Source organism: Cryptomeria japonica, chromosome 4 (genome assembly GCF_030272615.1).
Source record: "Cryptomeria japonica chromosome 4, Sugi_1.0, whole genome shotgun sequence".
Classification (NCBI taxonomy): Eukaryota; Viridiplantae; Streptophyta; class Pinopsida; order Cupressales; family Cupressaceae; genus Cryptomeria; species Cryptomeria japonica.
Genome location: NC_081408.1, coordinates 411,694,477 through 411,719,255, shown reverse-complemented (window position 1 = coordinate 411,719,255; position 24,779 = coordinate 411,694,477). Strand labels below are relative to the sequence as shown.

The 24,779-nt window shown below is 37.6% G+C and overlaps 1 protein-coding gene across 1 annotated transcript in view; it reads right to left on the bottom strand.

The window, feature by feature from the left end:
* The window catches only part of LOC131031040 (uncharacterized), a 95,910-nt gene that overhangs the window by 9,918 nt on the left and 61,213 nt on the right, over window positions 1-24,779 (bottom strand). The window contains exons 4-5 of the mRNA XM_057962057.2: window positions 2,136-2,435; window positions 1,722-1,972 (exon numbers count right to left, since the gene is read on the bottom strand). Of these exons, the coding sequence (XP_057818040.2) occupies window positions 1,722-1,972; window positions 2,136-2,435 (551 nt within the window). The remainder of the gene's footprint in view (window positions 1-1,721; window positions 1,973-2,135; window positions 2,436-24,779) is intronic.

Sequence of the window (24,779 nt, the reverse complement as noted above, 5' to 3'; positions counted from 1 at the left end):
AAATTCAGATGAAGTTCGGCAAGTAAAAAGAATACGAAAAAAAAAATCGTGATTAAATTCACCTTATATAAATTTGATTCTATTAAAAATTTAGTAATAACCCATAAAAATAACACGATGCTATATTGAATTTGAATATAGTATAATTTAAAAACATTATAATATATATGCTTAAAATTTAACTTAAATATTATTAATATACAAATAATAAAGATATTAAATTTAGTATATTAAATAATAAATATATTATAATTAAAAAGCTAATATAAATACTTTAAACTAGCAAATTTTAATTTGTTAGTAAAAATATAAAATTAAAAAACAAATTTGTTTGAAAAAAAATATAAAATATTAAACTTTATTGAAGAAAACAAAAAATAAAAATAAAAATGAAACCTGAAAATTAAAATCAATTTATTCAATGGACGCCCCTCATTGCTTCCCATTATTACCTCCCCTCTCGATAAATGGTTGAATGGCTATATAGGAAATGGCTATCAGCTTATTTAGTGACTGCTCAAAATTAAAAAAGCAGCTGTCTACATTTGCTGCCCAACTCGCCCGCAACCCAGTATTAAAAGAATTTCAAACTTTTGTAGCGTAGATTGAAGGAAACCCTATAGAATCAGATCAAAAACCCATCAATCATCCTCATTGAGCCATCACTACTCATTGAACAATACAGACCACGAAAAGGAATGATAAGCCCTCGTCTATACAAATTTTAGGGCGAATGATAACAATTTTTTAGTATTTCTTTTAAGTTCACTGAATTTCGAATTTCATCTATGAAATTCGACAAACCCTATGACTTAGCCTACACCACTTTATGTGACCTAGGAGTTCCTATTGAAAGGATGTGAATATGTGTGGATTTTATGCATGTTTTCTAAGAGAATGCCATAGTGACGACAAGGAGGAATTTGTACCTTAGTCATTTACTGAAATTTCTTTAAAATCCAGTGATTGGTAAGGTAAGCCCAATAGAAATGTAATAAGGTTCAAAACCCCTCTAACTCAGGACTGACAGCCTAACATATTTCTATTTTAAAACTGAACTACATGGCAACCTAATCTTCCAGGAATTTGTCCATAATGATAGAAATTTTTGGTAAGAGAGGTTAGCAAGAAGATCCAACAGTATAAAACTCACGAGAAACCCTCTTGTGAAGTATCAAATAAAGAAAATTCTTGAGTCCAGCTAAGAAAAACAAAATATCAAACTAGCATGTCATCAACAATGAGAAAAATTCTTAGAAATTCTTTCAATCATACTTAGGCTTCTTGAAAAAAATAGGTAGTATTCTTTGGAAGTGATGACCATAAACTGACAAGAAAAGTCAAGGGATAAGATTCCTGGCTTACCTCAAGAATGCTAAACAAATGGATACTAAAATGGCAAGAAGATTTAACATGCCCTAAAGCAACTAATGATTTTTTATAATCCAATCTACAAGGTGTTAGATTTCACAAGTTATCTAATACAGGAAACACTTTTGTATTCAAAATAGAGATAAGAAATTGAGTGTATATGCCCACTTAATGCCATGTATGTACATTTCTCTAGATATATATCACCTTGAGCTTTGCAACCTGATTTATATGATATAATAGGTTAGTTCTAAGAAATTAATACAAACTCTTGAACACTAAATCAGTAATATTAGCCTCCAAAAATAGGTAACACGGTATTAAATATAATGAAAGAATAGTGCACCTACCTGCATATTTGTTAGTTGTCAAGTCGACAGCAGGCTTTTCAAGTCCTTCTGGCTTCAAAGAAAAGTCCTCGCCTGTGCTTGAGAGGCTATTCAAATGTGGGAAATGATGTTGTATGGTGTAGTCCAACAAAGTACGAACGATTTGCACATCTTCCTCGCCTCTTAATGCATGAATCTGATAAGATCCAAATCGTAGGAAAGATTGAGCTACACGGCAAACAATAGCTCCCGGTTCTTCTTTTGGATTACCACTGTAGATAAACATAAAATAATGATAATCGGCATTTAGTTTTAGTGATGTATAGTTGTTTAAACAAGAATTATCCTGGTTTAAATTAGTTGATTTTATTTTTGTTATCAAGAAATAGAATTAATCAGCATGCATGTTTGAAAAATGCAATTTCAACAACATACTCGTAAAACATATCACGAGTCACGCTTTTTCCTGTAGTTACAAGACAAAGAGCACGAGTTGTTGGAATACCAAGAGCATCCATGGCTTCACTGCATAGAAATTCACGAATACTGCTCCGAAGAACTGCAAAGCCATCAGCGAAACGACTATAAGGAGTTTTACCAGCCCCTTTCAACTGAAGTTCCCACCGCTCCCCTTGGTAATTCAAAACTTCTCCAAGTGTTATGGCCCGACCATCACCAAGTTGGCCAGCCCACATTCCAAACTGATGACCCCCATAACACTGTGCATAAGGAACACTGCAGACAACAGAAAAATCAACTAAAAAAAAACGTAATCTTGAAATAAAGGAAAAGACATGGAAAAGACAAAGCACATGCTCTCTAAGCTGCAACAAAAATTTAAAAAACATTATAGAAATGCTTCCAGATACAATCTGTCAAATCCTTCATAATATACCCAATGGATTATGAATGAAAATAATAGATTAACTAATCTTAGTCATCTCCAATATGATGTATCAGCTCCTTTGTTAGTAAAGTATTTATGTGGCAAAGACATCTATTCTAGATTGCATAGCCTAAAGCCTTGCTATGTGAAGCCCCTCTGAATATTTAACTGCAAGTGCAAACACAAACTAGATAGACACTTTTGCAATCACAAAGTACTGATGAGATCCTGAAATGATACATTGCCAAGAATAACCATGAACAGTACAACCTAGCTATTCAAGGTAGAGAGAGAATATCCACCTATACATAAAAGAACTATTTATCAAAACTTCTGATGGGCTGGAGTTTGTAATGTGAATTAGAACAAATACATGGGATATTATAGTTACAACCATTATAATTTTTTGCATTAGTTAGTGTATGCCACTTTGCCTATATAGCAAGAAGATGTTTATGCTATCTGATCACCAATACATATGCTTCTTATTCAACCAAAACTAGCCAGTCTACTACAATGAAAAAAAATTATGCATAAAATAGCAAACTCATTCCCACAGTGCACAAAAAAATCTGCAAAGGAATTTTCTTTTCTACAACACCTCCAACATGTTCACTAGCAGGTTCAAAGTAGGAGATTAAGTCTAGTTGCATTTTCAGAAGGAATGCTTCAAAGAACCACACCAAAAGATTAAGCCCTTGCACTTTGGTTCTAATATTGTATTGCATGCAATTAGAAACACTTCACTTGATCTTGAAATGAACCTAGGGTTCTAGGTTAGATAACAGTGAAGCCAACTAGGGTTACAGATTAAAATGCAACAAGAAAACCACATAACCACTGAATGCAATAACACCACTGAATTTCTTGAACACAATGGCTAAATTTCAGATCTGGAAAAAAGTCAATAATTGAGCAACAAAATTGTCCAGCAATTAGCACAGAGCACAATTTGAACTTACAAAAGTTATTAGCAGCAAATTTCTGGCTTAGCCAGCTATTTACAATATATTAACCCTGTGCATGCCTTAGGGGAATGATCAGGCCAATTGATTGGTTAATATGTCCAGTGCAGGGGTATCCTAAGCCCCAGATCAGGGAGCATGCATTCCAATTATGTGCCCAGTTGATGCCTTCAGAGAGTTTTCTAAAGAAACAAATCTGCTCTAGAGATATGAAGGTTTGAAAGCTGGTTTGAGGCTTGAAATCCTCAAACAAACTGCCTCTGTGAACCTCCCAATACAGGGTTATAGGTCTGCAACAAAAATTCTGTGCCGGGTCTGCTAATGAATGCCTAGGGTTTGCTGTGTGCCGCCCAGAACCATTGAATATAGACTGATATAATTTTCTGTACAGTGATTCCAGCTTTGTCCTTGGGATTCTGGTGACTGCGCCTCTATAGATTGCTCACAGAACATTGGAAAATAGTGAATGTCACACCCAGCAACCCAGATCTGATTGCTAAAGAAGGTAAATGCATGCCCTGCCTTGATAGGTCCCAATTCTCCTATTTGACAATTGCACCACTTTGGAAAAATATGAGATAGCTCAGAATAGGCTCAGTTGCAAACCCTGATAGGGGATTTGCTCAGAAAAAACACAACCATGGCAGGGTTTTCATCCTACCAGTTTCCACTAACTTGAGGGTTTTGATCCAAACAGTGCAAAATGTGAATTGCTCAACTCCAATTAGCCAGAAAATCAGATGCACCCAAAATGAAAGAAAGTAGCTTGTTTAAATACCAAACCAAAACAGGTCACAAGGACCCAAAACTGGCCGACATATTTCAGAAAGTTGAATATATATATATACTATACTTATTATTATATTATTAGTATTATATTAGAATAATGTTGTCACCCCAATTAAGCGGAGGCAGCATGACAGTCCTCCTGCCCCGAATATTGCTTGTCCTCAAGCAATTTCTCTGACTTCTCCTTGAATGTTAATCTTGTAAGGCCAGGATCCCAATTCATTCCTGGGAGTTTGTATGTGCAGCTGCCCAATTTCTTTGACTGTGGGTTGACTTCATTTTCCTTTTAGAGACTTGATAATTTCATTCCATTTGTAAGCTTCTTGCTCAATAGTAGGGACTTGTTCCATAAGGAAATCGAAAGATACAGCAACTCCTCAAGGTCTGTAATTCAATTCCCCTACCTAGTGAAGAATTCATGTTAAGAATCTGCAAATCATCAACTTCATTTTTGAGTCCAAGAACATACAATTCTGCACCTACAAGTTTTGACTCCAATAATTGGGCCATCCAACTTGTTGCAGAATCTCTTGAAAACTTTGAATAACATCTCTGGAGTTAAATGCCTCCCCAAATCAAAATTTGGGTCACTAAGGGTCAGATCATTGACAGTAGTATTTGTCTCATAATGCATTTGTCATATTTTTGAGTATTGCTAATTCAGCTTCATAATCAGCCCATCAGGATCAACAATGTTACACACATCCTCCTGACCAACGTCTAACATTTCAGTGAAATTCACACAAGAATCTATCTTTCCTAACGAGAAATCATCATAGGGCAGCTGCATACATGCATATGCATCTCCAATGCTTCTTTCATTTTTAGTGGCTGACAATACCGTGTCCATTACCATGGCACTATAGAGATGAACCTTTGAATGTTCACTAGATGCTTGAGTCAATATTTACTCAAGTTGATCTTGGAATTGATTAAGCAACATTTCCGCCAGTGTTTTTGAATGAAGGAAAAAAAAATGTTCTCTTTTCTAAGATTTCATTCACTTTCCAATGAGTGGTAGTCACATTCATATTTTGTTTGTATATCTGTTGATGTGTGTTTTATGCACATTACATTTCAGAATAAAATACCAAAGTAATTTACCCTCTCTTGAACAAAATCACCTCAGATGCTAAGGGTAAGATCAACTAAAATGATTCCAAGGTTTCTACATGTCAGGTCTTGACAAGTGGGTAACTCAATGGCCGATGTGAATTGTTGTGTTCACTTGGGGACTTACACAAATGTTAGGATTATCTTCTTTAATCATGAAATATGCGGAATAGGTGTGCTGACAACTTAGGATTTAGCAATGTAGTTCTGGACTTAATTCTTACTAAAAAATGGGCAAAAAGAATAGGGTTCAGGAAATTTATTCTAGGCCTAAGAATGTAGGAAATGATGAACAAATTTAATGGAATCAAACTAGGCAAGGTCTCACAAACAGGTATTGACACAAGCTTAGTGCAATCATCTAAGGTATACTCAAGGATTTTCAGACTATTACCATCAAACGTTGACACCATCCAAGTTGATGCTTGTCAAGGGACGCGTAATAGTTGAAATTAAGCTTACTCAAATTTCCAATCGAGCACACAAGGCGCACTTACCAGTGACAACAGGCTAGTGGTATGGATTAAGGATTCCACACAAATATATTCAACAAATCTTTCACTTAATCTAATAAACATGAAAACAAATTCTAATCTAACTTGGAGGAATTGAGAACCATGAATGCAAAGACAACATTTGAAGAGAAAAATCACCAACAATTGAACAATGATTTAGATTCAAATAGTTGCAGCATATACCAACAATTCTACAAAAACTCTCTCTTACAAATGAGAGACAAGGAGGTATATATAGAGTCTCTTACAGAATGAATGGCCAAGATTAAAACTAAATCAAGGGCCAAGATCATGCCAACAAAACCCTAGAATTGCCCTAATTAGGGTTTACATAAAAAGTGGTGCCACCAACATATGGCCCAATAAAAAGATACCTAGTCATCAAATAGGGAATCTTCTAGAAGATTCCTCCCTACATCTCTATCTCTCCTAGCATACTCCAAGAATCTAGCCAATACAGAATCTAACTCCTCCATGGAAATGCTAGGCAAGGTATCTTGCTGCAAATCAATCACGTCCAATGAATCCGAGCAAGCGTCCAAAGTGTTCTCCCAATCTGGCATGAGCTTCTACGAACTATGAACATGAATCAACAAAGAGACCAAATCATCTATCTGACTCTTCTTTAAAGAGTCCAACTGCCAAAAATACATAAGTTTCATCTTGTCTCTTAATTCAGCTAAGTGTAACCCACTAGCATCACTAACATCAACACCCAATAATTCCTCAATTGAGGCAAGGATCTTCAACTGAATGTCCTGAATCAATCCTTCCATCTCTGTACAACTCAACTGGGCACTCTCATAAGTTGATTTCTTCATGGCCAATGAACAATACCGACCATGGAAATCGTACTTGTCTCCACTGTGCACAATGCTCTCGCTGATCAATGTGGACTTGGGAATCTTCTTCAAAGCTCTGAGGCGTGGAATAGTCCTCTCTTGTATAGGCCGAAATTCTTCCCAAACTCCCTCCAAATACTATATTCTAAACATGAGCCATGTTGTCCTATCATATGCCTGGACAAACTGAGTAAGGAAATCATTCGCCTGTTTTCTTGCACTCTCAATCCACTTCTCCACCTCCGAGAGTGTATCTCTAGCTGCCTCATAGTGTGAATGTAGTCCATGATCAACCGCAATAGGGGAAATAAGGGTGGGATTCTCACACCTTATCCCCGCAATATACTCTCTAAGTCTGATATTCTCTTCTTTGTACTTCTCCTTCTCTTCATTTTCTCTATCTACACTTGCACTGATCGCCTTGAGGTTATCACCAACCTCCTGAAACTCTTGCTCTCTTGTAATACGGCCAAGGGCAACTAAAGTAATCTGCAAATCCATAGGAGTAGCAATGTCAGCCGTCACACCTCCAATAGGAACAACCACTTGCGAAATCCGCATTCCCATCTCATCTCTAGCTATGTGCGACAAAATCTCAGCTCTCTTGGCCTCTTTCTCCTTATTGCTCCTAGCTAAGTAGTCATCAATGTTATCAATAGGTTGTACCTCTATCATCTTACTTTTTTCCATACTTTTCATCAGCCAATCAGGAATAGCGGATATCTCCATACCATCATCGAGACACATATCTCGATCAAGCCCTCGCAATGCTGAGATAACATCATCATCATCATCATCATCATCATCATCATCATCATCAGGATTACTCCTGGTCAAATTATATATCTCATTTCCCAAACTAACCTCCAAGAGGACAGTAGGGGATCCCGGCTGATCATCATTCTCATTTGGTGGAGCAGATGTCGTTGTGGTATGTAACTCCTAAATATTCTTTGGTAGTATCACTGTGTTGAACATTGTTGGGTCTCCTTATTCTGTTTTGTTATTTCAATTTCCTTAATTGATGAGACACTGAGAGGTGGTGAAGGAATGATAGGTGAAGGAATGATTCTTCTATGTCTACCTTGTGGATGAACTTCTCTCCCCTGATCCTTCCAACTTTCTTATCTGGATCAAATCTTTCTCTTTTCTTGAAGGTTGCAAATCGATAGAATGCAAGCTCCTCACTCGTAGTGCTGGCGGCTAAGGCAGACTGACAAACCTCCAACGTCTTCCCAACTGAAATAGGGAATGTCATGCATGTCCTATGCTTCTCTCTCTGAATGAAATCAAACTCTAGAAGTTGTCTCGCCACTTCCAACAAGATCATTCTATCGGAAGGATACCTAGGAAGCCTGAAGGGTTCGGATTGAAACCCAGGAATCCTAAGGTACGTGAAAGTGGGAAACTGAATATACCATGATCCATATTTCTCTATTAACTCTATTGCCTCCTTGGACAACCTCCTATGGATTCCGCCTTGCAGCATCCACATGATGTACATTGTGAATACATCATTCACTCTCTTATAGTCTTCAATTCTATACATGTTCAGCTGGGGATAGCACTCATGACTCCTGAATTGTCCTTGCCCATTCCCGACTTCACCTCTGCATATCAATCCTTTGTATGTAACAAACCGTGCAAGCAGGTATACCAAGTAGGAAGTCATGGCGAATGACTTGGACCGCTCTAGATTGTCACTTATGATTCTAGACCAATTTATTAATGTCCCTCTAAGACAATCTTGGATGAAGTAGAACATCCATCCATCGTATATTGCACCCTGCGGCATCCCCATCACTTTGTTAAGCAGGAATACTAAGTCACTATATTCCTCTTTGAAGTCTATGCACATGAGTGTCTTGGGAGCCTTGGAATGATGAAGCCTAGGCTCGATCATCCACTCTTTGTTTATTATATTCTTACACGCATCCATCTTCTTCGTGTACCGATCTTCATATTCATCCTTAGTTGCATTCTTCATGTCTGCTCCATGTGGGATTCCAAACACCCCAGCAATCGCATCCTCAGCGAGGTAGGCAATGACAACGCCCTTAGGAATCTTGATCATTCGCGAGCGAGGATCATAACATCGTGCACACTCCAGGATAAGCTCACTGCACTGTATGGACTGTGGGAATCCAGCAGCTTGAAAAATACCACTCTTCATAATGTTTGCATACGCTGGGGAAGGAATCTGATTTCCGACTCCGAATATCCGTTGTCGCATCAGGTTCAGGCTCAGGAAATGCATGTTTGTATCCGTAATCTCCTTCCATCTGGATGACATCTTGGATTTTGGATAGAATCCAGTTTCCAGTATCTTCTGTTGTTCTCTTCTTTCCTTAAATCTGGACTTCGACATCGCACATGTACGAAGCTTGAAGTTAGAACTTAGGAAAAATATAATTCTTAATAGATTCCTAACCTTTTAATGATTTAGGCTAATTAGGGTATGAAATCAGGAAAATAGTCCACACTCTAGGTAGATCTTAACAATTTTAAATACAAAATGTGACAAGATTAGGGTATGAAATCCTCATGGAATCAACACCTCCTTATACTTAGAAATTTCGCATAAATTATAGTGCAAAGGAGTGAAAGGTTGTGTTTTCACAAAACATTATGTCTGAAGACACCTTCCGCAGTCAACAATGGAGGTCACAAATCTGAAGACAACCTGCAACTAATAAATTAACCTCTCAAAACAAGTTGCAATCATTCAAAAATATGCACAAACTTGATAAAAATCAGTCTTGATGACGAAAACAATCAAACTTGGGAGCATAGGTATGTCTGGTAAAAGATAAGTTTTCTGAGGACAAGCAGCCAATAACAAAGTTGCAGACCTGAGACAGCCCTCCAATGGTCTGAAAATGATCCCAAAATGCCCCCAATATGTCTCCAAATGCAAATCGCTATAGTTGTGGTTGGCTGGGCAATAAAAGTTAGGTCTGAAAATTGATGATCAGCCAACCATGGAGGTCGAACTAGCTGATGCAATGGCGTCAAAATTCAGATCTGCAGTAACCACAGCAAGTAGGAACAATGGCAGCCACCAAGCATATGAAGGGATCCGCCAAAATATGGCACCAAACCAAAATCAAAATTTTCCAGCTACGGCGTCACCTCACACAAGTCTGAAAATGTCATCAATGGCATTCAAACCTGCCAACTTAGGTCTGAGAACAGCAAGCAAGGATGGCGGCATCAATGAAAATCGTCCAAGTTGGAGGTAGAAGCTCCAAACACAAAAATCGCCCTTGCACAAAATCGCTATCTTCACCAAAAATCGTGGTACTCAATCAACAATGGCAGCCACCAATCATGTCGCCTAACTGGAAAATGGAATGGCAATGGGAAAAAAATGGCAGCAAGAAGAGTCTTCAATCAATCACTTTACTTGAACACTTGCTCCAAAATCGCCAACTATGGAGAAAATCGCCCTTGCACAGACACACTTGGCAAACTCAATAATAAAATAATGCTAGACTTCTCCCTTTAAACTTGCTTTCATCACCAACTTTACCACACAAGCAATGTGGGATAAAACACTTGTTCTTATACTTGCTTGGGTAAAACTGATTTGCTTCTAGAAGGTTGAAAACATTAAATGCTTATTGCAAATCATTTATTAAATGTTTTTTATTTTTTAAATAATTGCCTTTTATTAAAAAACAATTAAATGGGGCTCATTTATTAAAATATTTCAATTTAAATCCAAAATGGGTCAATTGGGGAAAATCGATCCTAGTAAGGATTAAAAAATCCTCAAAAATCACTTAAAAATCATCAAATATCCCCTTAGGGGAAAATCGATCCCAGTTTGGATGAAAATCTGGACTCAAAATCATCAAATGTGCATAAAAATGGGGCTAGGGGAAAATCAATCTAAGTGTGGAATGAAAAATTCCACTTGAAATTAAGTCATCACACAAAAAAACCCCTCTGGTGGAAAAACGACCCCAGTCTGGATGAAAATCTGGACTCAAAATCATAAAAAATGCTCTCAGTGGAAAATCGCCTTGAGTCAAGATTGAGAGTCTGCACAAAAATCCTCAAAACTTGTCACAAAAGACCTGGTGGAAAATCGACCCAGGTGAGGAATGTCATCCGCAATCCTATCCATACCTCCTTGGTGGAAAAACGTGGGTAGTCAGGATAAATCCTGACACTTAGTCAAATTTTATTGCTTCCAGGGGGAAAACAACCCTAGTATGGATTCACAGTGGTGGAAAAATGGAGCAAGTATGGATTTCAGGGGAAATCCATGTCCAGTCTGGATTCTAAGTGGAGAAAACCATGGGTAGTCAGGAATATGAGGGGAAAAGCACCTCTAGTATGGAATTTTGACCTTTTAACCCTTAGAATATGGATTTTCATTCGGAAAATGATGATTTTTTCACTCAAAATCACTTAGAAACTTTGAAACTCAATAAAACTCAACTGGAATTAGGCAAATTTATCAAAAATTGGAGCGTAACACAAGGGAATCTATCGGGACAAAGTGCGAAATCAACTTGAATAATTCTCTAGGAGCGAGAAAACAACTCCAAAAGGTTTGAAAACACCTTAGCACTTAAAATCACCGATGAGGACATTTAAAAAAAAACAAGTTAACGCTCCAAAAGGGTCAACACTTAGACAAAACTAGGATCATTAAAATCTCAATTTTACGCGCTTGATCCTATAACTTCAAAAACCCTAAACAGCACTAGGCATGATCAAAACTCCGAGACTCAGGCACGAGAAACACAAAATTGTCCACTAAGCAGCCAAAACCCTAACCTAACAACGCAGAAAGCAGGAAAAGAGGGGGGTCCCTGTTAGCAATGCGGCGATGTGTGAAAAGGTCACAACGAAACTATTATATAAGTTTGATGCCTTTCTCTCTTCAGCTAGTTGCACCTTGAGCTGATCATTTTCTCCCAGAATTCTTCATGACTGCAAGTCAGTGCTCTCTACTTCACTCAAGCTGCTTGTCTCGGATATCCCAATCCTCACTACAAATACTAGAGCATCTCCACATAGACCATAAATGCATCAATAGTAGACCAAATTTGATCTTTCTGTGCAAGGAAAACCGTCATAGCTACATCTATAGGCGCAATATCATCATCTCTATGGTGAGCTTGCTTAAACTCCTTGACATATTCACCCAGTCTTGTATATGGTAAGGAAACTGACAATATTTCTCCATTCCTCCAATTCACCTTATGATAGCCTTGCAAACAGTCCTAGCAAAAAACAGTCCTTATGTTTCCTTTGGTACCATCCATATTAAATTGTGTCCTAGCTGCCGCCCACAGAGTATTTAAACCAGATATTGGGCTGGTTCTGCAGATGTTTCCATCCATGGAAACAACATTTTGAATTTGATATCCAACAATCCTTCTAGGCTGTTCCACAGAGGCTGAGCATGCAGAAGCCTCATGTTCAACATGCTTCACAAAACACTATTTTATATTATCTAGAAGTTCAGTCAAAATTAGCAGTCTGACTTCCAAGATACTTAGCTCAGGCACGTGATTAGCAACCATAATAGGTTGGTAACGCATGCCTATGAACTTATATTCTATACCAATTTCAGTATTGCCAACTAAAAGCTTTACTTTAGGAGACCTTGATTTCAAGTCTAAAACATCTTGAAGCTTTAATTATGAAACCTATGTCACAACGTTTGAATTCGAATTCTTATTCGGCAACCATAAAATTCGGATGAAATTTGGCAAGGGTAAAAATTCGACATTAAATTTGCCTTATATTTTTTTTAATATAAGTAATATCTATCATATAAGACTTTTATAATTATATAATTTAACATATATGTTTATATAATGTAATTTATTATTACAGTTTTTTAAGATAACAATATATACCTAATTAAACATAACATTTTAAAAAAATTAATATATTAGTATTTTAATCTAAGTTACCGGTCCAGGTTCGGGTTCGGGGATGTGAACCCGGTTGGTGGGTTCGGGAAAAAAAAAATTGCCTTTTGGGTTCGTCGGAGGGTTCGTCCATGTATATATATATATGCAAAAATTTAAAGAAATATACAAAATTACAAATCTAAATACATTTAATAGTACGCTACTTCATCATTGATCAATGCCAAATGCCATTTCAATTGATAGTTCAGAATTTCAATAATATCATATTATGTCATATACTCATATGCCATATAATATATATCTATTATCAATGTATCATAGATTCATATATGTCCAAGTTCACGATTCAAATGAAAATCGTTACAATTACAAAATTCACAATCAAAGATAATAATAAAAAATAATTGTTAATTGTCAATTGACAATGAAACCAAGAGAGAATGGATGAGCAAATGAAGTTGTTTTGGGTCTCAAATGCATTTAGCAAAGGCGGATTAGGGTTTATGGCCCCAAAGAGGCAAAAAAAATTAGCTTTTTAATATGAAAAAGTCATTTTTTAGTGACTTGACTGGCCCAACCCGTGGGTTTGCCTGGGTCTGGCCAGGGTTCACCCTTTGGACTGTGGGTCCTCTAGGCGAACCCAAAGAGAACCCACAGTCCAAAGGGTGAACCCTGGCCGGACCCGGGCGAACCCAACGCGGACCCAGTTCGGCGAACCCAGTAACTTAGATTTTAATATATTTGATTTATAGTTTATAAATTTTATAAAATATATTAATAAATATAGAGTATAAACTATATCGAACTCTTAAAAAAATTAAACCTGAAACAACAAAATAAATACACTGCGGAGACAAGACAAAAGGAAAGAATGGCCAGACACGGTGGTGGCAACATGAGTTCGAGAGTGGTAAGGAGATTGCTGAGTCGCCTCTCCTGTACATGGCAGCAGCAGCAAAAATTTGAGAATGGTATGGAAGCTGTAGATTTGCCTCTCCACAAAATGCACTTACCTCACCAAAAAACACACGCCAGCCACATTCCACCAGCCATAGACTTCAATCTCCATGCGCCACAAGGTCAACTGCTGCAAGGAAATGATGAAAATAGAGGCACGGAGGAGGATTTTTCTGTATGAATGAATGGCCAAACATTAACGAATTTTGTATAAATACTTGAAATTTGGAAAAATTCGAATTTCATGGTTGAAATTCGCCAAATGCTGTGACTTAGCATGAAACCATATAATGTCATGTGGTCCTTTCAAATACAAAGAGGAAGTGCTCGTGTACCAATTGTTCATGTTTAGTATAACTCCTGTCAATTTCACTATATGAAAGTGGATTAGACGAAGGATGCATAGTTCCAGATGTGTGGCTATTCCATGGAGAAATTCTGCCATATAACACTTCATTGACCCTTCCCTCAAGTCTTTATGCTGAATAATGACCCATTCCTTACTCAACTGTTAATTTTATCCCCCAACCTTGTTGTTTTGTCATTTGTACTGTCATTTCCAAACCTTGAAGAATATCCCTCATACTCCCATGTGATGTCTACTGAAAGAAGTTCTGATCTTGCGAACAAAGTGAAACTCTCATCATTTGAAAACATTTTTGTGCCTAACATGTTACTTTTCTTAGTGTTCACATTAGTTTCTGTCTCACATAAATCTTTTCTTCCATTTCCCTGATATAATCTGTTCTTGACTTCACAGTTCACACTATTATTCTTGTTATTTATGAACAGATGGTGTACCTTCATTGACCTGTTCACATTCATTGTAATATGTACAAACATGCTCAAAATCCATAGCCAATACAGATTTCACATCAAGGTGCTTGTGACAATCTTTGCTGGTGTTCAATTGAGTGAATAATTCTCCATAATTTGTAGTTCCAAACACTGTGCCTTGTCCTGCAATGAGGCCATTAAAATCTTTGTCAACAACTCGGAAGACTTATCCTCTTGTTCAAACTCACCATTCTTTTCTGCCTGTAGTTATCTTAACCTTTTGATCAGATGTATGTTATTTCTCCATACTTCTCTTGAAATTGCTATTCCCTCAGACTTTGTTAAGGTAACCAAATTGATCCATCTCCTAGGAAGTCACTCTTTTGTGGCACACACAGCATCCATCCATGCTTGTTTGTCTTCTCTTAACTCTGCACAGAGATGTAATGTGTTTATTCTAGTTAAAATATAAAATTTCCTCTCATCTGATACCCTTGAACTCTATTTGGTAAGCTAGTTACCAAACTTTCAGTATCAGTAAATATAGAGCACTGAGCTAACAGATTTTCATCAAAAGCATACGCTAAGCCATCTTTCAACATTGCAAGAGATAAGGGGCCAAAACCAAACTTCTGAATATCCCTCATCCAAAATAAAGATCCCATATCACAATGTATAGGCAGTTTTGGACAAAAGAATTTTTGCACCCCCCCCCACATTTTCCATATAAAGATGTTTTTCATGATGGAAAAACTGAAATAGATCTGCGCTATTATTCTCATACCTTGAGCTAAAATGATAGACTTCCCATTTTCTGCTCGTAAATCTGTATCGATACATAAGCACACAGCAATCCATATGCAAATCGACTTGGCAGCAGATTAATTTAGGATGGTTACATTAATACGTGTCACTAACAATTATTAATAAGATGCAATTACACTAACAGCTGCAGGTTATGAATAAGGAGGCACGGGTGTCAGGGTGGTGATTCCATTAAGATTACTAACCATGGTTAAGTCAGCAAAGGGCAACGGTGACGATAAAAAAAACACCACCTTTTGAAAGAGAGGTGTGGCTAATAGGTAGGGTGTGACCCTCCAAGACTAAGGGAGAGTTATATAATACAGATCGGCTTTCAGAGAAGGGGGGAAGAATTTCAATCAGCATCAAATAAGAGAAATAAGGCAATAATTTCTGATCTAAAATATAAGAGAGTTCTGATCAAATGAGAAGAGACAACCGTTGACTATGACAGGGTGCCTCTTTACGAAGTAAGAGACTCTTCGTAAGAATTGTGTCTCTCTGTCCACTCAAGAGCCATTTTAGGAAATCAATTGACTTCAAGTAGTTTGCGGATTTCAGAATGAATCAGCAGACTTAATAGGTGCTTCATATGATGCATTGTGCATCCTGATCTGGCTGATTTATTATCTTGTTTTCCATTTGATAGGAAGTAGGAATATATGCAGATAATCTGTGACTTCTAATATATATAGATATGCATAATTAATGATGAAGAAGATTCCTTTAAAGTTTAAAGCTTCAGCTGATCTGCCATCCCATTATGGAGGGAAGATATGTGCATATAAGGAATGCAAGAAGCCATTCTAGTAGAGACACCCCAAGTGGGGCTGGGAGGCCGAATGACGGATGCCATTCTGCACTACTGAGCTGGATGGAATGGCTCGAGGCACCTTGCATGATCTCCCAAGTGGTGCTCCATAATGACAATGGGTTGTTGGGTAAAAGCCTTAAGGGAATCCCACATGTACATTATGAATATTATAATGGTGATTAGATTTCTATTTGTAACATTGTTGGATTATATGTTTATTTCTCTTTTGATAACCAACCTGGCCACATGCTCTAAATCAAGGTATTAAGTTGACAATTTACATTCCCAATATAATCCATACCTCATTTAGGAATTCTAGGGCAAATTGAGTTGAGTCATAATAGGAGACATTACAATTGGTATTAGAGCTTTGATCCTATCATCCTACAGGGAAAAGAGGAACCAATGAATGCATTCTAGTCAATAAGAAGGATCTAACAATACGTTTATTCACGTGTATCCTTCGTGTCTGTGTATTTTCCTGTGTATACTTCATACTATATGTGCTATGTGTATTCACGTGTATGCTTCATGCCTTAAGTGAATTCATGCTTTATGCGCTACATGTATTCTTCGTGCCTTAAGTAAATTTTTGTGTATACTTCATGCTTTATGTGCGACATGTATTCACGTGTATGCTTCATGCCTTAAGTGAATTCATGCTTTATGCGCTACGTCTATTCACATGTATGCTTCATGCCTTAAGTGAATTCCTTTGTATACTTCATGCTTTATGTGCTACGTGTATTCACATGTATGCTTCATGCCTTAAGTGAATTCCTCTATATACTTCATGCTTTATGTGCTGCGTGTATTCACGTGTAAGCTTCATGCCTTGAGTGAATTAATGTGTATACTTCATGCACTACAAGGATTCACGTATATGATTCATGCCTTGTGTGTATTCATGCGTATATTTCAAGCTTTACGTCTTACATAAATTCATGTGTATGATTCATGCCTTATGTGTATTCATGTGCTTTACACCTTACGTATATTCATGTGCATACTTCACACCCTACATGGATGCTTCGTGCCTTATTCATGTGTATGACGCATGCCTTAAGTGAATTCCTTTGTATACTTCATGCTTTATGTGCTACATGTATTCACGTGTATGCTTCATGCCTTAAGTGAATTAATGTGTATACTTCATGCACTACGAGGATTCACCTATATGATTCATGCCTTATGTGTATTCATGCGTATATTTCAGGCTTTACGTCTTACATAAATTCATATGTATGATTCATGCCTTATGTGTATTCATGCGCTTTGCGCCTTATGTATATTCTTGTGCATACTTTATACTCTACATGGATGCTTCGTGCCTTATTCGTGTGTATGACTCATGCCTTATGTACTTTTCCAGCATGGTTACTTCATGTGTGAATGTGACTTCCCTGTGTATGCCTTATGTCTTGAATACACTTCATGTTTGATATGATTCCAAACAAGTTTATTCCATGAGTGTTTTTGAGTACTTGAAAATGTTTCAAGAGCAGTATTCTTGTACTGAAATTAAAATGGGTGCATGTTTCAAGAATTTTCTTCCTGCAAATAAAATGGGTAAGACATCATAAAAACATAGGAATTATTGAAAACGACAATACTATGAAAACCTATAGGAAGAATGTGTGAGAATACAAATGCCAAAAAGTGATAGTGTAAGGAGTTGATGAGCATGGTAAGTTGGCCTATAAATTGTCATAAACTATGTGGAAATGCATTCCAGTGCACATTCTTAATCCAACTTAGTAGATCCATCATTAATGGGAAAATGATAAATCATATAATTTACCATAAATCTGTCATATGTTTTGACTGCCATAGTCTATCAGGTTTGACATTAATCTGTCATATATTCTAAACATAATGCTTGACACCAAACTGTCATATGCTAATCTCGGTCCACTATTATTATGAACAGAATTAACTATCAAAACTTACAAATCAAGACTTTATCCTGGGGAGTTACGAAATATGACCAGTCTGTAGGAATGTCCTTAACCAAAGACAATTTCTATGCTACCAAATGACATCCACCTCTAGTGCACCATACAGCGTATAAAACATTTGAGTTGTACAAACTTCTACATGGAAAGACACTGATTGAAATTACTGAACAAGAGTTTATGGTGACAATCTCTGCAAATCAAATTCTCAAAACCACAGTGAACATCATTATGATAGGCTATAATAGGTCAACACTCACATATATACCCACGACTTCCAAAAGGAAAAGGAGATAGTCAGTCACAATGAGATGTCACAGCCAAAGACTTATTCAAATAATATCATGAATGTTATTAGTCTATTAAATAAAGGGCTGATAGCTCTCACCACTAAAGGGTTGGTTCAACAGATGACCTGATTCCTCAAAGAAAAACAAACTTTGTTAACCTCAAAACTACATAAATACGGACACAGTTCAAGTACATAAGAGGAAAGCAAACACCCCCCCCCCAACCCCCCCACGAGACACACACACAGTTTGGTGAGATAGGTTCCTGCAAAGGGATCACTGATCACTATTTAAAACAACAAGCTTCTCAACTCAATTAAATCAAAATACTAAATTACAGATATACAGACCTTAAGGATGAGTTACGTAAAGGTCAATCCCTCTAGTATGTTCATACCAAGGACAGTTCAAATGATAATAACACCACTTAGTTAAGTAAGACAGATCTCTGTCAAGACTATTTATAGCTCTATTTAACAGCCTCAATAAGGGAAGGATCCTCCGTCAACACTTCCAAGTCACACTTTGATATAACAAGCCATACTTTCAATTCTTTTAAGACCTTAGATATGTGTCATGCTTCATCTTAAGGTGTGTTCTTGTGTTAACACAAAGAGGTATCCATAATATTATGTATATGTTGGGGTAATCCAAATCAATCCTTTACATTTCAAGTAATGAGAAAGGAAAAATGAGAGACAACTTGTCTTGAAATTAAAAACATTGCAAACTCTCAACATCTTGGCTAAGCTATTCAAATTAACAACTTGAGATAATCAGAGTAGTGCAGAAAAAGCAATTAAGGAATCAACTTAATCATAACAATTTAAATAGTGCTTAAGCACAAGCAATCTCGGGAAGGGCGGATTGTCATGCCCCCGTCGTAAGGAAGATATCAATGCTCTAGAAAATGATCTTATTAATAAGACTTCACCATTTTCTGCTCCTCCTAAATCTGTATCGATGCATAATGTTGATTGTAACTAGGGAATGGCGGATTCCAATTGCCTTGGGCAACATTGGAATCCGCCCAAGGGAGCCAGCCCCTTCTCCAACGTGTAGGGCTGGGCCCTATACCTCTCGGCACTTCATAAAAACCCACGCTACATGATAAAACTCCTCGCCTCATGCAAGATAACATGCTAACTTTAATAGGGCCAACCCTATCTAATAATGCATTTCAGTTAAAGAGATGCAATAAATTAAAGGGCATTAATTTATCATAGGCCGACATAAATGGATCTTGCATCACATATAAGTAAAGATACATTCACCTCATTCAAACAAATTCAATATTCTCCCATGCGAAATATATACATCTGCCTAATGCGAATTTGAAGAAGCAATATATCAGCGAATTATATCAGTCATTAAAAGTGCGAAATTCAAGTGCAAATACCATCATAAGGAGTGCGAACTGAGGTGCTAAGGTTGCAGTCCAGCAAAGTGCAGACTTCAGATGCAATATAATGCAGACCTAGGGTTTGGACCTGATTGTTGTTGGAAGTGTTAAAGGGGGCAGACTTGAAGACTTGATGCTTATGAAAGTGCAGCCTTGTGGAAGACCTTATCAGCCCTAAGTGCAATCATCTTCAAGTACTTGAGATAAGTGTTGTAATCTTCATATGAATATAATCCATAATCAGATCTGAGGATCTTTTCTGGCTGGGTTTTTCCTCCTAAGAGGTTTTCCCAGGGTAACCGTGTCTTGTTCTTATTTTGTTCATTTCTTTGTTATGCCTAAATCTGGAAAACTATAAATCTTTCATCTAATCAATTTAGTTAGAAACGAAATTCTGGTTTTCTGAGTTTATATTAATCTGAAAGTGTTAAAATTAACAATAAGCACACAACGATCCATATGCAAATCAACTTGGCAACGAATTAATTAAGGATGGTTACATTAATACATGTCCCTAACAATAATTAATAAGATACAATTACACTAAACAGCTGCAGGTTATGAATAAAGAGGCATGGCTGTTAGGGTGGTGATTCCATTAAGATTACTAACCGTGGCTAAGTCAGCAAAGGGCAACGGTCACAATAAAAGAAACACAACCTTTTGAAAGAGTGATGTGGCTAATAGGTAGGGCATGACTCTCCAAGACTAAGGGAGAGTTATATAATACAGATCAGCATTCAGAGAAGGGGGAAAGAATTTCAATCAGTATCAACTAAGAGAAATAAGGCAATAGTTTCTGATCTAAAATATAAGAGAGTTCTGATCAAATGAGAAGAGACAACCATTGACTATGACAAGGTACCTCTTTATGAAGTAAGAGACTCTTGGTAAGAATTGTGTCTCTACGTACACTGAAGGGCCATTTAAGGAAGTCAATCAACTCCAACTAGATTGCAGATTTCAGAATGAATCAGGAAACTTAGTAGGTACTTAGTATGATGCATAGTGCATCCTGATTTGGCTGATTTATTATCTTGTTTTCCATTTGATAAGAAGTAGGAATATATGCAGATAATCCGTGTCTTCTAGTATATATAGATATGCATAATTAATGATGATGAAAATTCCTTTAAAGCTTCAGCCAATCTGCCATCCCATTATGGAGGGGAGATATGTGCATATAAGGAATCCAAGTAGCTAGGAAGCCATTCCAATAGAGACACCCCAAGTGAGGCTGGAGGCCGAATGACGGATGTCATTCCGTGCTCCTGGGCTGGATGGAACGGCTTGAGGTGCCTTGAATGATCTCCCAAGTGGTGATCCATAATGGCGATGGGTTGTTGGGTAAAAGCCTTAAGGGAATCTCAATGTACATTATGAATATAACGATGGTGATCAGAATTCTATTTGTAACATCGTTGGATTATGTGTGTATTCATCTTTTGATAACCAACCTGGTTACAAGCTCTAAATCAAGGTATTAAGTTGACAATTTACATATCACAACATGATCCATACCTCATTTAGGAATTCTAGGGCAAATTGAGTTAATCCTAATAGGGGACATTACAAGTTCTTACCCTCTTTAGGGTTAGATCCTTTTAAGTGACTCCACCACAATCTTTCTTGTGACTTAGAATCTCAGCATTAGAATCAACTAAGACATCCCTCTCACTTGCATACTACTCAACATGGTGACTCTGAAAATTAATTACTTGCTGCAATAGCTATCCTTTTGGCAGATTGATGGGTAGTTAGTAGATTGGGACACTATTGTGACCATTTCACACATCACCCCATCACAAATGGGGACCCCCCTCTTTTTCTTTCAGTTTTAGGTTTTCAATAGATTTGGCAGCAGTCAGATCCTTTAGATTAGATGAGGTTGAGTTGATATACTCCTCAGCACCTTGGTTATAAACGATATATGATGATCATTTCATTTGATCATCATCATTAAAGATGGAGACAATGAATGCAAGTATGAAGATCAATCATGGGAATTGAGATGCTAGATGCAAGATAAAGGCTTGAACAACATGAAAAGGCTTTGATGATGATGAGGGACCCTTTGAGTTGGTGAGGTGAGTGCTACTACTCACAAATTTGAGCAAAGTGAGTCATTGTCAGTGACCCCCTAAAACCCCGCCTTGCCTCAGCCTACTGTTAGTGCCCCCTCAAAAGTCAGACCTGTACATTGGTATTGTCAATGATCCACTGAAAGTCCGATCAAAGTGAGGAAGTCCTTTTACTTAGAAAGGTAAACATCGCTTGAGCTAAGTGCTTGGTGTTTGAAGAGATTGAGGTAATTGAGCAAGCAAAGTTAACATCTTTTGTTCACTGACAGTGCCCCCTCAAAACCGCAACCTCCTAAGGTGACTGTTAATGCATGCTAAAATTTCCGCCCAAGGATAGAAGAAAATGTCTAAGGCAATGACCATGTTAATGATGAAAGAAAGATGAATTCAATGAGTCAAGTAAGATAAAAGAGAGATCAAGATGGGTCACTAAAACGTTTGAAGGCACGAACATAATGGAGATTGGAAGCTTTTGTCCTCACCAAGGGCTAAACCACAAGCAAGGCATTGTCAATGCCTTCCCAAAAGCCCGATCACTTCCTGTCTATGCCTCCCAAAAAGCCCAATCTTTTTGAGCCACTGTCAGTGACCATGCAAAAGCCTGATCATTTTCAGTCAATGGGGTCTCAAAAGCTGACCATTTCCAGTCTATGCCTCCCTGAAACTCCGACCACTTTTGGTCGATGCCCTCTCGAAAGTCCGATCTCCTTGTGCCACAATCGATGCTCATGCAAAAGTCCAAACTTCCTGTGCCTATCAAGAAGTCCGACCATTTCTTGTGATCATCAAAATCCATGATCAAAGGGAGGAAGATGAATTTGAGCGCTAATATTGAAAGAGGGGCCTGCCTATGATAGACGTTTTATTTCAAATTTCAAAAGAAAAAAGCAAGTCTGCATGAGCATTGAAAATCAAAATTGTAAAACATTAAATGAAAAGGCATAAGTCGGCCTTGGAGTGAAAAGATGCAACCCCCACCTTTTATCGCCTATAAAGATAGGTTGATCATTTCATTTGATCAACAAACCATTTGCAAAGCGATTTACCTTCTAAAAACAGCGATCTCAATCAGGCAGGGCAGCGACTTTGGTTTCCATTAAAGAAAGATGAATTCATCATTGACAGGAGCAGCGAACTTGTGCTTCCTTCAAGTCACAACAAACTCCATCAACAGCAGGACTAGCGATCTTGCATTATCAAAGAAAGCGATCACCATCAACAATCAACGAATTCAAGGCTCAAAATCAGTATTTACCAGCACTGTCACAGCGATAGCACATTGAGACAAGGTCAATTTTGCCCAATCGAAGGTGACTTTGAAGTTACCAGTCAGTTTAGAACTTATTTGCAGGTCTGAATCAGGTTATTTTGATCATTTTTGTTGAAATTAGACCTTAGAATAATGCTGGTGCAGCTTCAGGTCTAGGATTTTTTAGAGGATTCAATCATAGAATACTTCTTGTATCATGTTTTGATATCCTTGAATTGATCATTTTATGTGCTTTAATGCAAAATACATTATTATTAGATGATTATTTTCAGATTTTGAAGTGTACGGTTTATATTCACGCCTAGGGTTTTAGCATTTCATCAAGATTTTAATGATTTTGTAAGCTTTTAAGGAGGAATTACTACCCCAGTTAACAAATTTTCAATCTCACATGCATTAAGCTCATATCAAAACCCTAACTTAGACACCCCTTTCAGGTAGAGCATGGCAGCCCCGAAGACAAGAGCGATCTCAAGGCAAACCCTCATCAAGGAGGACTGAAGAGGAGTGATGCCTGAATCGAAGATCACATCATTTTGGAGCAATGTAGGAGACACCAATCTTGGCCAATTTAAAATGAAGAAGTTCCAAGGTCCCTTATACACAAGCAGGCCATCCGGATTTTCAAAGAAGATGTTCGAGAGTGGGATAGTAAATGCAGCAGGTTTCCTTCCAGCCATCCAATGCAATGAACTGATAGTTGAGTGTGCCAGACACTATGATGTCGGCACTAGAACGATAGTGGCACCTAATGGTAGAGTACTTGCCTACCTATACGAGACAACCATTGCTGAAGCCTTCCACATTCCGGATCACAAAGGCATGGTCTGCAAGAGCAAAGGAGCACAAGCAATCTGTGATGATGATCTCGATAGATACCTAGGCATAATTAACAAGTATTGGGTATTGAAAAGTAGACCCAACACATCAAAGGTACCCAACAGATTGCACAAAATTGATTTCAAGGAAGAGTTTGGTGATTTGATCACTCTACCCAACCAAGTTACAGGAAGCCCCCAAGCATTTCAATTTGAGAATTGGATGTTCTGCTTCATGGAAACAATGTCAATTGGAAGAGAAAAGATCAACTGGGCGAGAATCATAAGCAACAACCTTGACATACAGTTGAAGAGGCTTCAACGCACTAAGACATTTTACATGAGTTCATACCTCATATATTCACTAGCTAATGCTCATGAATATGTGAGATTAATGTATAGAAGTCCAGTTGGAATGGGAGTTGGGGAGATGAGAGCACGTGAATCCTACACACAGCTACACTACCCTGGCAAAGCACATTACAGGAGGGAGAACGATGCTTTCACCATGCACTTGACAAGAATGTTGCAAGGCGGTATCCATCAAAGACTATCCCCACAGGCAAAAGAGTTAGTAAAGAAATTTGGTGCTTGGTATATCCAATTTCCCAAGTTCACCTACGTAAGAATTCAAGGATGCTCTTGCTCGCCATACATGCTACCACGCTACCCTACTAACAAGATGGTACTGCTAGAGTTGGTGAGACAGTTGATCAAATATGATAAAGTGCAAAAGAATAGACATAAGACAGGGATTGCTTTTCCCATCTCATTTGGGCAATCAATAAAAATGTGTTCATCCTTGCAGGCAGCTGAGAAATCCGAAGAAGAATTGAGATCCTACTCTCTTATCCCATACTTCTCTAGAGCAAACTTTTATCCTTACAGCAACATGAGAAGA